Source organism: Haliotis rufescens, unplaced genomic scaffold, assembly GCF_023055435.1.
Source record: "Haliotis rufescens isolate VD_foot unplaced genomic scaffold, xgHalRufe1.0.p SCAF_2, whole genome shotgun sequence".
Taxonomy (NCBI): domain Eukaryota; kingdom Metazoa; phylum Mollusca; class Gastropoda; order Lepetellida; family Haliotidae; genus Haliotis; species Haliotis rufescens.
Window position 1 is genome coordinate 45,405,195 of NW_025963890.1, and position 19,648 is coordinate 45,424,842.

Sequence of the window (19,648 nt, forward strand, 5' to 3'; positions counted from 1 at the left end):
GTCGTCCGATCATAAGGCGCCGTATTTCGCAGTCTCCCCATTTTCCCCCGTGCCAGAATGTTGTGTGGTGGGTTGGAAACCAGCTTCGTTCTGATTTACCATTCTTGGCTGACCCGGGGTAGAATAGGTCTTCAGCAACCCATGCTTGCCATAAATGAATTACTTTCACAAACATAACCGATATAACGGGATCGGGTTGTCAGACTCGCTGACTTGGTTAATGCATGTCATCGTATCCCAATTGCGTGGATCAATGCTCATGATATTAATCACTGGATTGTCTGGTCCAGACTCGATTATTTACAGACCGCCGCCATATAGCTGGAATATTGCTGAGTGTGGCGTTAAACAACAAACAAACAAAAGTGTTAATAGTAGAAGAGGAAAGGTACTATTGAAGAAAAAAATACAATTATTTTGAAGAAATGTTTTCATAGACTAAGTGTTAATAGCAGAAGAGGAAAGGTTCTATTGAAGAAATTTTTCAAAGAAATGTTTTCATAGACTTAGTGTTAGTCCTAGTCTCAGAGCGGCACCACATTCTATTAGGCTCTTACACCAAGCGGACATACCGCGACATTAAAGAAATGCTATAAAAAGCGGCGTTAAACGCCCATACAGTTACTGTTTGTCAACCCTATAGTAACATCAACAGGATCACTCGATGCACAAAGCATACTTCGTCCACATTGTCGTGATGTGGTAGACATCAGCGAATTTCAACACATAAACCTAATAATACAGTATATATTTATGATAATAAATGATATAGTGGTAAAAGGAGGTTGATGTACGAGGAGTATATATGCGAGGTTGGGGGTAGGTGTTTTAGTGGGACTGAGGGCGGAGGGCAAGGATCCTGGGTCCTGTACTGGGTCATTGCTGAGTACAGTACACTACGGTTATAACGAACTCCAAGGGATCACTAATTTTAGTTCGATATAACCGTTGTTCGTTATAACCGTTGTTCGTTATAACCATATTTGTAGCATATATACAGCACATGGTCAGGGAAAAAATAAGTTCGTTATATACGTCAGTTCGTTATAAACGTGTTCGTTATAAACGTAGTTTACTGTACACAATCGATAGTTACATTGCTACGGTAAATGACAGAAGGACCCAGTCTTACCGACTGTGGCAGAATGCATTATGTCCAAGGCGGAGGTGGCGCGTACTGAACGTCCTGTATGTATGTCATTAACCTGGCCTAATTCATGATATACCCTTATCTAAGGCGCCGAGCGTTGGATTAATAGAGCGGTGTATAAATATATAATCTTGTTGCCGACCAAGTTACTGTGTTAGGTCGTCCGTCATATGTGTGCGTCTCCCGACGGCCCTAGATTAACATCCCAAACAAGGAACTATATTTATGTGCACTCATTTGCGCCATGAAAAAAATTACGAATGTCCCTTTTCATAAAAGAAAACTGCTGTATTTCAAAGTGAGGATATTGTACGACGGGTAGTCTTTCAGACTGTTGTAAGACCTCCGCGTTTTATCGTCTCTCAAACACTGATACCGCCATGAGCATAGGCCATGACCTCACAAGAACATGGCTTGACCGCACATGAGCACGTGACATGATCACACGCGGATATGTAACACGGCCACACTTAAAAACGTGATATGACCACATAAGGGCATGTCATATGGCTTCACATGAATATGTGACATGACCACATCTGAGCACGTGACATCACCACACATGAACACATGACGTGACCACATAAGAGCAGGAGACATGGCCATATAAGAGCATGTGACATGACCAAATAAGAGCATGTGACATGGCCACATAAGAGCATGTGACGTGGCCACATAAGAGCAGGAGACATGGCCACATAAGAGCATGTGACATGGCCACACAAGAGCATGTGACATGGCCACATAAGAGCATGTGACATGGTCACATAAGAGCATGTGACATGGTCACATAAGGGCATGTGACATGACCACACATAAACATGTGACATGGCAGCACCTTAGTATGACCAGAACGATGTGATATGATCACAGCTAAGTATGCGAGTATGATACCTCTCGAGTGCACACACCTGTGAGTATGACGTCAGCCGGGTGTATAAGCACACCTGTGTGTATGACGACAGCCGAGTGTATAAGCACACCTGTGAGTATGACGTCGGCCAGGTGTATAAGCGCACCTGTGAGTATGACGACAGCCGGGTGCATAAGCACACCTGTGAATATGACGAAAACTGGGTGTATAAGCGCACCTGTGAGTATGACTACAGTCAGGTGTATAAGCACACCTGTGAGTATGACGACAGCCGGGTATATAAGCACACCTGTGAGTGTGACGTCAGCTGGGTGTAAAAGCACACCTCGAATGTGACGTCAGCCGGGTGTTTAAGCACACCTGTGAGTATGACGTCAGCCGGGTATATAAGCACACCTGTGAGTATTACGACAGCCCGGTGTATAAGCACACCTGTGAGTATGACGACAGCCGGGTGCATAAGCACACCTGTGAGTACGACGACAGCCCGGTGTATAAGCACACCTGTGAGTACGACGACAGCCCGGTGTATAAGCACACCTGTGAGCATGACGACAGCCGGGTGTATAAGCACACCTAAGAGTATGACGTCAGCCGGGTGTATAAGCACACCTGTGAGTATAACGTCAGCCGGGTATATAAGCACACCTGTGAGTATTACGACAGCCCGGTGTAAAAGCACACCTGTGAGTATGACGAAAGCCGGGTGCATAAGCACACCTGTGAGTACGACGACAGCCCGGTGTATAAGCACACCTGTGAGCATGACGACAGCCGGGTATATAAGCACACCTGTGAGTATGACGACAGTCAGGTGTGTAAGCACACCTGTGAGTATGACGACAGCCCGGTGTATAAGCACACCTGTGAGTATGACGACAACCCGGTGTATAAGCACACCTGTGAGTATGACGACAGCCGTGTGCATAAGCACACCTTAGGCACACAAGAAATAAAGCCAAAATATGGGCACATCCACAGGGCAACGACACACGTCCTTATATTCGCACGTTTTGCACACCCTCATTTCTCCGCCCTGTCCACGTCGTTTCCACCATCATGTCGCTGCAGAGGCTTCTTGTGTCAGTAAGTTTTGACAGGCACTTTACAGTTCTCCGCTCGTCTCTCGTTTCAGGACCCCATTAGCACTGATGGGTATTTCAGGAATAGCGCTCTGTAACGGATTATTTAGTTTGCGGATCTTGAATGTGAATCATTTGGCATCCCCGCTCTGCGGCGTGGGGGTCTGTATATAGGGCTCTCTCCCGTTGTGAGGGTCTGCACGGGTGGGGTGGGGGAGACACTCAGACCATTTCGAGAAGCGTAACACTTCTGGAAAGTATATGAGAAGTCTCATGTGTCAGCAGTAGTAGACGGCATAATTTCGATTCTACTTTTTAGTCCAAAGTCAAATCAGAACAAGATAAAAAACATTTTTATGAGAATATAAAACACGATACATGTGGTTAAAAGGTCCCCTGTGTGTTAGCAGTGATTGATCAAAGTTTCAATTCCATTTTCTTTAATTCAAATTTAAATCCGAACCAGATATAAAAAATAATGATGAGAAATAAAACATGATAAATGTGTCAGAAAGGTCAAGTCAACATGATCTGAGGTAAAATTATTCCCAGTTTAGCTAATTGTAGTGGCTCTCGTTTCTGTTTCTGTAATCCTATAGTCTCCGGAATTAACCAGCTGACGCTTTGAGGGTTGTGAGATAAATTATAGAAGGAAATTGCAGCCTCGTTCTGAGTCCCATTGGCTCAAGGCTTAAAATCTGAAACCATTTTATTTGTGGCATTATTAATCCATTTCCAGGTCACATGTGTACAGTTACCATCCAAATCACCCTTTTGAGACAGCATGTTGTATTGTAGCCTGATGAAAGTGAAAATGAGCGCCATGTCAAAGAAAAGAAGAAAACTTCCGGTAGTCGAACACTTCCGGTAGTGTTTTCCCGGTGTTGTTTCCTCCCATCTCAAGTTTTTATGGTGTCAACCTTGCATTTTGTTGGATATTGGGGTATGATTGAGAATTTGCAGTCCGAAAGTAGGAGGTAAATATAAACGTAGCCATTTGTTTGGTTTCCAAATCTGGGCCCCGTTCCACAAAGCGATCGTAGCACTAAGACAATCGTAACTCCCATACTTTAACTCCCATTCTTTAACACAGACTAACGACAGTCGTAGCGCTACGATCGCTTTGTGGAACGGAGCCCTGGGCCCCGTTCCTCAAAGCGATCTTAGCGCTACGATGATCGTAACCATATGTTAAAGTAGGGGACTTACGATTACCTTAGTGCTAAGATCGCTTTGTGGAACGGGGCCCTGATCTGTTTCTAAGTGAGACCATCACAGTTTCCCACTTGTTTTATTTCTCTAATGTGACCATTTAAGCAGATAATCAGGATTAGATGTGACCTGATTACAGATCTATCACCCCAGGTCATTCGGAGTAATTTCGTGTAATAAAACTAACGATTATTTAATGAGGAGGGACATTTGTATCTTGACCAAATTATTCTACAGGCCGTAGAGATTGATACAGGGTCAATTATCGGAATTAATTCTTTTGAAAGTGAACATTAATATTGTCTAAGTTTTCTCAAGACGAGGTCGCGTGACTGAGACCCTGGTTGGTACTAGGTGTCTACTTGTGAGTTTTCCGAGAATATTTAGAACACAGTTGATATAACGCTCCATCGTGTGAGGATTGTCAGGGAAACGTGACAAACGAAACAATAGCCTTACTACTTTATAACACAGTGGCTTTTGCTTGGTAATATTATCTCAATTAAATGTCTTCAAGATAAGTAATACCCAGCCCTCTCTGCATAAGGACCAGCACTGAGTCTGTTAATGGAATGTCATTTTGTAACTTGAAACTCCACAATCTCTGCTCAGATCCGAGCACATTCTGACCACTGGAGGATATATTATTAATGCAATGTTGTACCAGTACTTGTTGTACCAGTGCTACTGCAAAAGTCATTCTCTTACTTAAAAAAATGTGCTATCAATATTCCAAAGGCGTCATGATTTTTTTCAATTTTTTGAAAGGGTGGTCAATTATATGATCATTTTAGGACTTTTTAATTTGAATGTATATAGTGAGGCGGGCGGGACCCGAGAAGAGGTTCGAGATATCGGTACATTCGAGATAACAGAGTTCGAAATAACGAGGTTTGACTGTTATATATAGACATAAGTTGATGACATAAATGAATTACTTTCACAGACATCACCGATATAACGGGATCGGGTGGTCAGGCTCCTTGACGTGGTTGATGCATGTCATCGTATCCCATTTGCGTGGGTCGATGCTCATGATGTCAATCACTGGATTGTCTGGTCCAGACTGGATTATTTACAGATCGCCGTCATACAGCTGGAATTTTGCTGAGTGTCCTGTTAAACAACAAGGACAGTGCTAAAATTGCTATTTTAATCTATCCATAAGTAAAAAATTGCTATTTTATCAATAATATTTTAGAAATATAGAACTCCAATGTATGGATGTAAAATAGTTTTAATGATGTTTTGAAATGACAAGTACCCTTTAGCAATTAGATTCTTGCCCATGTGTATGGATATGATGTAATTGACAGTTTGTCCACAATGTCATCTGAAGGAGAAATAATAGCTGTGTCTTAACACTAAATGGATACTTGCAGTCTGGAATTACAAAATATAGACAAGAAAAATACGACTTTCATAGCTACAGAGACGTTAACTATTAATTGTATGTCGATGGAGGGAATGAATAGACAGTGTCGTCTGCTCACTCAAGAAGATATATGTCGTCTGCTATCACATCTGGCATTGATCGGAAGTGTTATCAGATCGAGGCCAAGAAAGTACGGAAAAGTCGGGTATCGTGGAAAAAACAATCTCTCAAATGTTAGCTGAACGGGAGAATGTGTGTGTGTTTTGTTTAGCCATCTGTTGTGTATGTAGCCTGGTATGCAAGGTTTAATTACAGCCTGTTTCCATTCACATTTAATGGGCAGATAAACATTTCCGAGGTGTGTGATAGTTTGGTGTTTTTCTTGAACATAGACTACATTTCTGCCGGTGATTGAACAGGGAAAAAGTGTACGAAACCTTTTCACAATCCCCCTGCCAGTTGTGTCCTGTAAGGACAGTTTCCGTCATCAGAAATGTTTGCCCAGAATATGATGATTGTGTTTCTGTATCCACTAATGGACAACAACCCTAGCCTTGCTCCAAGGCTGCTTTGGGTGAGTCCATTGGTGTATGGTAATTCTATCCTTATCATAAGCAAGTCTAGATAAGTGGAAGGACTCTAGTCTCTTATAGGGACACCTTGTTCTTATTATTTATATAATCAAGAAATCACGATTTAAACTAATAATTATAGCTTTAGAGATTTGTACTTAACTTGTCTAAAACAGCCCTGTCGAAGGAGTAACAAAAACGTTTGTTCACAAGAACTATGGGTTCTTTTCCGACAGTTCTTGAAAGCGTGAGTGAATTATGTTTTATGCCGCAATCAGCAATATTCCAGTTAGTTCACTGTGGCCTGTGAATAATCGAATCTGGGACAGGCAAACCGGTGACCAGAATCAAAACTAACGGGGCACGATGACACAATAAGCCGATCTTAGTTTATTCACCCAATCCTCTTTCATCGATTAGGAGGACCGCCTCCTTGGTCTAGTGGTAGAGCATCCGCCCGGAGAGCAGAAGGTCCGATCCACGGCCGCGTCATACCAATAGACGTTAAAAGATGGTACTTGTTGTTACCCTGTGTGGCGCTCCGCATTAAGGGTCTAAAACAAGGACAGGTCGGCTCGGAGTCAGTATACTGTGTCTGAGTGGGGTATTCATGTTAAACTGCGGCATGGTATCTCAGTGTGCTAACACTGTAAATCGGCATCAGTCCTGACAAGTACAAGCAGCCACACACACACGTCGCTATATAAGTGTAATAATCTTGGACGCGACGTTAAACCCCATGCCACCTCACCTCATCGTTCAGGCAATCATGGACCCTCTCCGCCCGTCACTCCCCACAGAGCTAACTCCTCTAGAACCACAAGGTTTATGAGCTTAGGATAGAAGCTGATTCTAACAGCAGTGGCAAGAAACGTGCTTACTAAATTGTAATCCGATATATCACGACAGCCGCGAGAGTGATTTATAACAGTAAACTGTGTGGATGTGTCAAGATACGTATAAACAATTGTTCTGAGTTGTTTCCCAGCATCCAGGTGAGCTTTACATCATCACGTGTGTGTATCTGGCTTGTGTAGTTGATATGTACTTGAGGATGTTACGCAAACCTGAACGTTTCCCTAATAAAAGCAAGTCACAAATTTCATTTTCAAATATGGCCATTATGTTCGTGATATACGTGCATTGATGCCATTAAAATAAATACAAAAAAATTATGGAGGCTTTACTGCGGATAACTGTTGTTGTTGCGTGCACAGTGTTGTTTGCCATTACGTGCAGTATACGTTGCACAAAATATGAATTATCGGTCTGTTTGATCAAGACTCGATTTTATTCTATTTGCGGTATACACTCGTCCTCCCATTACACTTATTAGTGTACAGTCGTCTTTTAACTAAATCGTTAGTGTACAATAGTTGTCTCATTACATTGTTGTGTACAATCGTCTTCTCACTACACGTGTTAGTGTACAATCGTCTTCTCACTACACGTGTTAGTGTACAATCGTCTTCTCACTACACGTGTTAGTGTACAATCGTCTTCTCACTACACGTGTTAGTGTACAATCTTCTTCTTACTACACGTGTTAGTGTACAATCGTCTTCTCACTACACGTATTAGTGTACAATCGTCTTCTCACTACACGTATTAGTGTAAATTCGTCTTCTCACTACACGTGTTAGTGTACAATCGTCTTCTCACTACACGTGTTAGCGTACATTCGTCTTCTCACTACACGTGTTAGTGTACAATCGTCTTCTCACTACACGTGTTAGTGTACAATCGTCTTCTCACTACACGTGTTAGCGTACATCCGTCTTCTCACTACACGTGTTAGTGTACAATCGTCTTCTCACTACACGTGTTAGTGTACATTCGTCTTCTCACTACACATGTTAGTGTACAATCTTCTTCTCGATACACGTGTTAGTGTACAATCGTCTTCTCACTTCACGTGTTAGTGTGCAATCGTCTTCTCACTACACGTGTTAGTGTACTATCGTCTTCTCACTACACGTGTTAGTGTACAATCGTCTTCTCACTACACGTGTTAGTGTACAATCGTCTTCTCACTACGCGTGTTAGTGTACAATCGTCTTCTCACTACACGTGTTAGTGTGCAATCGTCTTCTCACTACACATGTTAGTGTACAATGGTCTCCTCACTACACGTGTTAGTGTAAAATCGTCTTCTCACTACAGCGTAAGTGTACAATCGTCGTCTCACTACAGCGTAAGTGTACAATCGTCTTCTCACTACAACGTAAGTGTACAATCTTCTTCTCACTACACGTGTTAGTGTACAATCGTCTTCTCAATACAACGTAAGTGTACAATCGTCTTCTCACTACAACGTAAGTGTACAATCGTCTTCTCGCCACAGCGTAAGTGTACAATCGTTTTCTCACTACACGTGCTAGTGCACAATCGTCTTCTCCCTATACCCGTTAGTGTACAATCGTCATATCACCGGACGTATTCGTGAACAATCGTCCTCTCGTTACACACTTCAGTGCACAATCATCCTCTCACTCAATTCTGTCAATATGTAGGTTGATGATGATTGTTTGATAACAATGTCCCATCATGTGGCGTCACACCAAGATAACATGACAGCCGTACTTACTTGAGACAAGATTGTTATCCAGATTTCATTCGTACTGGATTGTGACTTTCTTTTATCAATTTCAGGGGTTGTGGGGTAGCCTAGTGGTTAAAGCGTTCGCTCGTTACACCGAAGACCCGGGTTCGATTCTCAACATGGGTAAAATTTCTGGTGATCCCCGCAGTGATATTGCTGGAATACTGTTACACGCGGCGTAAAACTACACACACTCACTCACTTTACCAACTCCATATGGATACTGCTGCCCCAAACCTGTGTATCACATCACAGGACAAAGTGTCTATATTATATATAAATATTTATTTATTGAACTATTAACTCAACTATTATCTCATGTTGCAGGAGGCACCCCTGAGACAGTCCTTCGGAACCACGCCCAACTAAATCTGTACTTCAGCTGTTTTCGACGGTAACTGACATGGTACGGTTGAGAATATTTTTGTTGATCTTGGTGAAACATTAAAGAACACATGTAACTGATTGTGTTCATCTCATTCAGTTTCTAGTTCTAATCAAGTGGGGTCATGGGTGGTCATGTCGACTAAGGCACCGAAATTCGCTGTGCAGAGTTGGACACGCCAGAAACCTATGGCTGTGGGTTCGAATCCCGGTTCGCCTCGATTATGTTTCTAGGTTTGTCAGCACCATACCCGTGCTCGTGGGTTTCACCGAAGTGGTAAACGTCTACGACCTGCATCACTTCGCGCTTTTCTCCCACATAAAACTTGAATAGTGTTAAAAGTCGTGTTGGACCCAGCTCACTACAATCAAGTTGATAATAACTGCAAGTAGAGTTCACAGCATAGATAGTTGAGACAAATCCCACGAATATATTTCTGTTTCCAGACAGAAGCCACTCACCGGAAGTCAAGCCAAATGGGCAAGGAGGACGTGCTCCAGAACGGTTTCCAAGGTTACAAGGAGGGATACGAAACACTCTCCCAGAATAAGTGGATGCTGAAGCTCCGCCATGTTCTGCAAACAACCATCTGCCCTCTGTTGCTTACCCTCACCACCCCAAATTTCGTCATCATCCTGTGGTATACAGCAGTGCACTCCGATGGCAGTTACAGCAAGATGGCGAACGTCTTCCAGGGCAGATCCATCCTGGGAGGTCTGCTGTACATGTGGAGTCAAGTCCGACCCCACAGCACTGTGATTTCTGCAATACTTGTCGTATACAGCATATATGCTCTCGTCACGATGAAGCTCCTCCCAGGCAAGACTGTGTATGGACCTTTGACCCCCAAGGGCAATGTACCCGTGTATAAGGATAACGGCTTCACGTTTTTCATCCTCACTATGGTGCTATTTGTTGCGATTACAGCATTCCTGAAGCAACTTGGTATGACCCCAACAATAATATACGACCAGTTTGACACGGTACTATCAACCCTGAATATTTTCAGCCTTGTATTTTGTTTATTCCTATACGTAAAGGGCATAGTTTCCCCCTCCTCGACTGACTGTGGGGCAACAGGTAATTTCATTTTTGACTATTACTGGGGAACGGAATTATACCCAAGAATCTTTGGCTATGATATTAAGGTTTTTACCAACTGTCGGTTTGGTTTGATGGTCTGGGCTCTTTTGGTGTCGATATTCGCCCTTAAAAGTTACGAGTTGCACGGATTTGTTGACAGTATGTTTGTGTGCTGCACACTCCAACTTGTTTACCTGGCCAAATTCTTCTGGTGGGAGGCTGGATACATGAGGACCATTGACATCATGCTTGACCGAGCTGGCTACTACATCTGCTGGGGCTGCCTGGTGTTTGTGCCAGGGTTCTACACGTCGGTAAGCCTCTACCTCGTCAACCAGCCCGTCATTCTCGGACCGTGGCTGACAACGTTCTTCCTCACATGTGGTATGCTCTCCATCTACATCAACTACGACGCCGACAACCAGAAACAGGCAGTGCGGGGCGCTGACGGCAACTGCGTTATCTGGGGGCGCAAGGCCGAGGTAATTCGTGCAAAGTATCAACTTGAGAGTGGAGAAGAACGGGAGAGCATCCTCCTTGCATCCGGCTGGTGGGGCTTCTCCAGGCACTTTCACTACATCCCCGAGATCCTCCTGGCTTTCTTCTGGTCAGTGCCCGCCCTCTTCGTCAACATCATGCCCTTCTCCTACACCATCTTCCTCACCTTCTTGCTGATACATCGCAGCTACCGAGATGAGGCCAAGTGTTGTCAGAAGTACGGCACCTTTTGGGTGGAATACTGCAAGAGGGTGCCCCAAAAGATTGTCCCGTACCTCTTCTAAACACACGTGGCTGTTGTTTCATCGAAAATGTGTTCCTGATTAAATAAACAATACGGTGTAGTAGTATTTTTCAATTCTCGGTTTGTGACAGTTTATCTGTCGAGGCACAACCACAAACTATATGTGTTCATTCAAAGGAGGACGCTTAGGCAATCACTGAACACACAAATACTATCTACGTTGACTTTTACGTGAACTGTCACCGTGTTGTGCTGGATACCCGCCAAAGATTTATCAACTTCTTGCCTTACCACCATCGTATATTGGTTCTAGGTCATTCGATGCGCACAAGTTTTATCATTGTTGGTTATCAGGTTAACGTTGTACAATGTGCACGAACGCAAAACTCTGGGTTAACGGTTGTGTTAGCTCACCTGGATCAAATATCCAGTGTCGGAATACTCGTCCGTCGTCGGACTTTCCAAGTTGATGGTTGTTTACATTCAATTATATAGGTCACTTAGGCCCATCCACGTAACGGACGTCTGTAGTAGACACTGACATTACATCCACGTTGCGGACGTCTGTAGTAGACACTGACATTACATCTACGTTACGGACGCCTGTAGTAGACAATAACATTACTTCTACGTTACGGACGCCTGTAGTAGACAATAATATTACATCTACGTTACGGACGCCTGTAGTAGACAATGATATTACATCTACGTTACGGACACCTGTAGTAGACAATGATATTACATCTACGTTACGGACGCCTGTAGTAGACAATGATATTACATCTACGTTGCGGACGCCTGTAGTAGACAATGATATTACATCTACGTTACGGACGCCTGTAGTAGACAATGATATTACATCTACGTTACGGACGCCTGTAGTAGACAATAATATTACATCTACGTTACGGACGCCTGTAGTAGACAATAATATTACATCTACGTTACGGACGCCTGTAGTAGACAATGATATTACATCTACGTTACGGACACCTGTAGTAGACAATGATATTACATCTACGTTACGGACGCCTGTAGTAGACAATGATATTACATCTACGTTGCGGACGCCTGTAGTAGACAATGATATTACATCTACGTTACGGACGCCTGTAGTAGACAATGATATTACATCTACGTTACGGACGCCTGTAGTAGACAATAATATTACATCTACGTTACGGATGCCTGTAGTAGACAATAATATTACATCTACGTTACGGACGCCTGTAGTAGACAATAATATTACATCTACGTTACGGACGCCTGTAGTAGACAATGATATTACATCTACGTTACGGACGCCAGTAGTAGACAATGATATTACATCTTCGTTACGGACGCCTGTATTGCATGCGACTGCAATTGTGAAAACGCAACGCATCGTTGGATGCACAATTGTGTAAACATTTGATCAAGTCGTGTCTAAGCAGATGGTTTTCAGGGAACTTATGTGCTATTGTGGCATAAGCTTGCACCATCACACATGTACACAAGTTTCAGCAGTGACACAGCTGACTAAGCAAAAATGATGAGTCCGCCATCTGTATCGATCCCATTGTCACCAGCTCTCATGGCTTTATCCTTCTCATTACACATCTTGCATATTTTATCTTTGTTTCCATAGCAACGATTATCAATGAGCATAAACCGTAACCCAAGCTAGAACGTCACGTACTTGTGTGCGACCCGGGACCGACAGGGTGTCTCAGATTCAAAGTTTACGACCGATACAATTGATAACCCATCTCGCGGTGGTCTGGTGTCGCAAGACCTTGCGTTAATGTGCTGCTGCTGCTGCTGCAAAAACCAAGACTAATATTTGAACTTTTTGTCAATACGCTGTGGTATGCGTACGCGTGTCCCTGGCCTGGTTCTGATCGAACCTCATAACGAACATTGGCATCATATTGTTCCTGGCAGATGGTATGGTGATTCCTGTTCAGGAATGTATCCGACAGAGACTGACTAACCCCATCCATGAATGTCTTCCCCAGACGGACAGATGGATGACAAATTCAGCCCATGGATGTACCAGATGGACAGATAAATAATATGACAAGCCTCGTCTGTATATATCACTGACAGATTGACAGATGGTACGATAATCCCCTCGATATTCTGGAAGACAGGTGACCCGTTTCTATTTCTTGTGTACCTGATTCCATTTCTTATCGATTTTTATATCGATAAATAGGTTATTGCTCCGGACGGGTTTGGGTTTTCCTCGTGTTTTTTTTCAAATACGGTACATTTTGTTAATTGTAAATATTTCATATACGACCTCGGTGAAAATTTAATGGTATTGTTGGTATCGGGTAGAGTGGTATTTCGTGGGAATGGGGGATTCTTGGATAAAACAACTCCAATACATTGTCAGATGTATATTCTAGTCCCAAATACCTCATTACCTATGTCGCACCTGCAACTGTATAGAGTCCAGGGCCTCGTTCAACAAAGCGATCTTAGCGCTACGACTATCCTAAGCCTATGTTAAAGTATGGGAGTTACGATCATCTTAGCGCTAAGATCACTTTATGGAACGGGGCTCAAGACGATTCAGATTCAGAGCAACTAAATGTGCAATAAGTATACATGGTTTATTTCCATGAGCTGTGGATTGACCTACGAGACATATACCACTAGTCCCATCTGCAATATCTACAGTGTTATCAGTGGGTTTCCATGACTTCCGCCAATCGAAGATGGAGTTCCCGGACTCCTTGAGTGTGAGGTCGGGCAGCTGCTGAGAAATATGCGATAAGCTGTTGTCCACTCAGGGTGAATAAATGCAAGAATTGATAAACAGATTTATAAATGCATTAACATTCATCCAATATCGTTTTTTGTGATCAATATCGTCTTGCATGTATATTACATATTTTCTGTATATAAAAGAATTGAAAGGAATCATACTGGTCTTGTCATCTTTAAACAAGGACTTCCATTACTGTCCTCAATGAGTGAGTGAGTGAGTATGGTTTTACGCCGCTTTTAGCAACATTCCAGCATAATCACGGCGGGGGACACCAGAAATGGGCTTCACACATTGTACCCATGTCGGGAATCGAACCCGGGTCTTCGGCGTGACGAGCGAACGCTTTAACCACTAGGCTACCTGATCGCCCACTGTCCTTAATGTGTTTGGTCTAATGGGGCTTTATACAGTGTATGTTATATCACGGCGTGTCACTTGTTGTGTGATGGAAAGCCTGGTGTAATGTTTGTTTGTTTGTTTAAAGCCGCACTCAGCAATATTCCAGCTATATGACGGCGGTCTGTAAGTAATCGAGTCTGGACCAGACAATCCAGTGATTGTCATCATGAGCATCGATCCATGCAATTGGGATACGATGACATGCAAGCGAACCTGACCACCCGATCCCGTTAGTCGCGTCTTACGACAAGCATACTTGCCTTTTAAGGCAAGCATGGGTTGCTGAAGACCTATTCTAACCCGGATGTTCACGGGTCTGTTATGCGGGTGTAGACGTTTACCACTGGGTGGCGCCACCGACAACTGGGCAAACCTCCAGCGACTTCAGTTATGATAGAGTACAATTACTCATGTCTTGAAATCAGATCACCTCATAAAAGAAGTCAAATGTTTAGCGTACATAGATACCCCGCTATGGCTTGACAGTTGCACGGACAAAGCGAATGGTTGATTCGTGGGGTTCACGAGAACGTCCATGGCGAAATTAGGGCGAATCTAATGCTTGTATCTTTGACCAGCGAATCCTGGAATCTAAGGGACGCAACTCCGTACGGCTATGGCGATTACCCAGCCAGCCAGTATAAGATCAGATAAAAAGTGTCCAATCAAAAAGTTAGAATCTGTTGTATACTTGTTTCGAAACAACGTATCAAGGGTTATCATTTATGACAAAAGCCAACATATATGTGGCGGTTACAAATGCGCAAAATTGTGTTCTCTTAAAACAGCGTTTAGAGTGAGTGAGTGAGGGTGTTTTACGCCGCTTTCAGCAATATTCGAGCACTAACACGTCGGGGGACACCAGAAATGGGCTTAACACATTATACCCATTTTGCAATCGAACCCGGGTCTTCGGCGTGACGAGCGAACGCTTTAACCACGAGGCTACCCGACCGCCCCACTGCGTTTAATTACTATACTGTTAAACTGCGGTCAGAAATATGAAGCTACATTTATGAAGGCGAGATAGGAACAAATGTGTTTTGAGTTAGGATACCAGTGGTTAATAGCATCGGAATAACCGTCGGAATAAGAACAATCACAATGTTAAGGCCCCCAGCGTATCCGGATGAATTTACATGTTTGTTTGTTGTTTAACGCCACACTCAGCAATAATCCTGTAAATAATCGAGTCTGGACCAGACAATCCAGTGATTGACATCACGAGCATCGATCCACGCAGTTGGGATACAATGATATGAATCAACCAAGTCACCGAGCCTGACCACCCGATCCCGTTAGCTCTTACAACAAGCATAGTCGCTGTTTACGGCAAGCATGGATTACTGAAGACCTATTCCAACCCGAATCTTCACGGGTCGTATTTGCATATGTTCTGACTCGGGTCCCAATAGGGTTCCTCGTATTGTGATGGAATGAGGTGAGGTGATGTGAAATGGGGTGTGACGTTGCGTCGAACATTATTGCACTTATGTAGCACCTTGTAGTGCTTGCCCACTGAGATACCATGCCGCAGTTTAACATCGATACCTGATTCAGATGCAGTATACTCTTAGCCAATCAGTCCTTGTTTGATCTCCGAAATGTTGAGCGTCAGGGTTAACCATACTTTAACGTCTTTTAGTATGACGTTGGATCGAACTATCGACGTTCCGCTATCGGGGTAGACGGTCCATCCACCAGACAACCGATGCGGCACCTAATGGTACAAGAGTGTTGGTTGTTGTTGGTTTGTTGTTTTACGCCGCACTCAGCAATATTCCAGCTATATGACGGCAGTCTGTAAATAATCGAGTCTGGACCAGACAATCCAGCGACTGATATCATGAACATCAATCCACGCAATTGGGATCAATGACATGCACCAACCAAATCAGCGAGCCTGACCACTCGATCCCGTTAGTCGCCTCTTACGACAAGCATGGGTTGCTCAAGACCTATTCTACCCCGGATCTTCACGGTTTAGTACAAGAGTGAGCGAGTGAGTGAGTGTATATGGTTTTACGCAATATCACCGCGGAGGACACCAGAAATGGGCTTCACACATTGTACCCATGTCGGGAATCGAACCCGGGTCTTCGGCGTGACGATCGAACGCTTAACCACTAGGCCCGACCGCCAATGGTTTTAGAGGAAATTCATATCAAATATGAGTAAGGTCAGCGTAACCCGCTTTGAATATCATTTCGGTTATATAACGGCGTGTCAGCTTGACGTGGGAGAACCAAAGTGATGAATGTCTCAGACGCTTACCATTACGGTGAAACACAAGCACGAACAACGGGAACGGTGATGCCACACCTAGGAAGATAATCAGGGCGAGCTGGGGTTTGTGGACCAGTGCCATATCTCTGATATTAACGGGTGACATTGTTAGCCAACACATAGGTTAAGGCTGTTTTTAACAGTGAGTGAGTGAGTATAGTTTTACGCCGTTTTTAGCAATATTCCAGCAATATGACGGCGGGGGACACCAGAAATGGGCTTCACACATTGTAACCATGTCGGGAATCGAACCCGGGTCTTCGGCGTGACGAGCGAGCGCTTTAACCACCAGGCTACCCGACCACCCCGTTTTTAACAGACTTCAAGACATTTGGATTCATGCAGTTCACGGAAGGGTTTAACGGAAGGTCCGTGTTCGGTGTACCATTATTTACACCCGGTGTTTAGACAGATTCAGTTTCATCTACGACTACGACTACGAATACGACAGTACATGTACGTACTTCCTAAAAGAGGGTACAAGGGACTTTTTGTCCCCCCCTTCTCAAAAAAAGAAAGAAGAAAATAAAAGAAGAGATTTCAGGGAAAATCTGTTCCCAAGTATCCCATGGCTCAACACACGAGGGGCGGTCGGGTAGCCTAGTGGTTAAAGCGTTCGCTCGTCACGCCGATGACCCGGGTTCGATGGGTACATGGGTACAATGAGTGAAGGCCATTTCTGGTGTCCCCCGCCGTGATATTGCTGGAATATTGCTAAAAGCGGCGTTAAACCAAATTCACTCACTCAACACACGAGTCACTGACTCACTCACACGTCAAAATAGGTGTCCGAGGTCAACATGAATATATACATCCCCCGCCGTGATATTGCCAGAACACTGCTACATTCACTCACTAATTCTTACGCGGGTCTGTGTGTGTCTGTGTGCGTGTGTGTGTGTATTGGTGTATTGATTTACGCCGCTTTTACTAATATTCCAGCAATATCACGTCGGGGCACACCAGAAATGGGCTTTACACATTGTACCCATGTGGGGAATCGAACCCGGATCTTCGGCAGGGTGAGCGAACACCTACCTCACCGCCCTAGACTTTAGAGACCCATGCTTGTCGCAAGTGGCGACCAACGGGATCGGTTGATGCATGTCTTCGTATCTCAGTTTCGTAGACTGATGCTCATGATGTCAATCACCAGATTATGACGAGCTTATTTCGTCATATAGTTTGAATATTGCGGAATGCAGCATTAAACAACAAAATAAACAACAGCTACATACACGTAAAGATGTTTCACCCGATATATCGCGACACGACCATACATCCTGGTAATTAATGTTCGAAGGGTGACGTCAATATGGTCCCGCCCATTTTATAGCATACCTCAGGCAAAACACACTTTCGTTTAATATATTAATTATGGGATTAACGTGGGAGTGTCCCGCTAGAAAACAAAAATATATTTTGTTGCTTTTGAGAGTGCAATGCAAGTTCCGGATAGAGATGTGGTCTTCTTTGGACACATCTTGAAAAACTATTTGATCTGTGTAAACAGAAATATGTAACACCTGATCCCCTGAAGGCTGATCATCGTTCAAAGACTCGTGAAGTTAAATTTAGTCTTCTTCCTGAAACGACGTTGGATTTCATGAAAAGAAAAAAAATAATATAAGTAAACAAAATCAAAACTTACAAGCTACTCGTCAAGTAAGTGATTGAGTGAGTATGGTTTTACGCCGCATTCCTCAATATTCCAGCAATATCAGGGCGGGCAACACCAGAAATTGGCACATTTTATCAGTGTGGAGAATCGAAACCTGGCCTTGGTGGGTGACCAGCGAACGCTTGAACCAATACGCTACCCGCCGTCCCTTCATTAAAGATTGTTTGTTTGTTGTTTAACGCCGCACACAGCAATATTCCAGCTATATGACGGCGGTCTGTAAATAATCGAATCTGGACCACAAAATCCAGTGATTGACATCATGAGTATCGATCTACGCAATTGGGATACAATGACATGCATCAACCAAGTCAGCGTGCCTGACCACCCGATCCCGTTAGTCGCCTCTTACGACAAGCATAATCACCTTTTATGGCAAACATGGGTTGCTAAAGACCTATTCTACCCCGGATCTTCACGGTCTTGGTGTGAACAGAGGACATGTGTTGCCCAGAGATATATAAACGAGGATGGTATGCTTTATACCGCACACAGCTGCCACTGGTCAGTGGTCAGTGAAGTGGCGGTCTCAGTTGGACATTAGACATACTGATGAAACATTAACTTTCCGAAGTCAAGCAGGAAAATATACCACACTACTTCAAACATGCACACACGCACACACACGCATACAGGATGGGTGGGTGATTTTGGTCTAACGCAGATCTGTCAATACCGTCAGGATGATGTTGGAAGAGAGCTCGAAGTATCGCAGGACAAAAAGGATGTGCGTGCAATTCCTTTTTTGACTGGTACCAAATGTTCCGGATTTTTTCAAGTGAACATTTGACTAGCCTTTGCATGTGTTTGTGACGGGTGCTGACGGTGCGGCAGGGTACGTTCATCTTTTCGCGAACACATGGTATCATCACTATTTCACAGTGATTCATTAATACATGCTTGTGACAAAGGCGGGATTGAACAATCGAGTCTGTTTGGGGCAAATATGTCTTATGAATATATTTGTCGCTTGTATTTGTCTATTGTATTTAAAAGTTTGCTGTGTTGGTGAAACCCACCAACACGGGTACGGTGCTGACACAAAGAAACACAATCAGGGCGAAATTAGAACTTGAACTATGATCATGGGTTTCTGGCACGCTTATGGAAGCAACTTTGCGAAGCCAATTGCGGCGCACCAGACAACGTAGATCTAGATGCATCTACCCTTTCATGTGACTTCATCCCAAACCAAAGCCTCAAGTTTAAATCATTTGTTCATATAATACTTATTTCTATATAGATATTCATATCAGGCCGTTTGCTTTTATCGTTGCGATTTTCATCTACAGCTAAACATGGCTCCCAAATCCAAATCCTCGCCCGCCTGTATATTCAACTAAATCGGGACAGGAAATTCTCGATGTCGTCTATAGGATATTTTACGAGAACTCGGACTTTTGCTTAACGTTTCTCGTCTTTTTAGCTTCGCTCTATTCGTCGATCC

The 19,648-nt window shown here is 43.6% G+C and overlaps 1 protein-coding gene across 2 annotated transcripts in view; it reads left to right on the plus strand.

The window, feature by feature from the left end:
• Positions 1-13,984, plus strand: part of LOC124142180 (7-dehydrocholesterol reductase-like) — a 32,389-nt gene extending 18,405 nt beyond the window's left edge. For both annotated transcript variants that reach the window (XM_046510476.2, XM_046510477.2), the window contains 2 exons: positions 9,195-9,273; positions 9,699-13,984. In XM_046510476.2, coding sequence (XP_046366432.1) covers positions 9,271-9,273; positions 9,699-11,117 — 1,422 coding nt within the window. In that variant the 5' untranslated portion in view covers positions 9,195-9,270 and the 3' untranslated portion in view covers positions 11,118-13,984. The remainder of the gene's footprint in view (positions 1-9,194; positions 9,274-9,698) is intronic.
• Positions 13,985-19,648: the final 5,664 nt, after the last annotated feature.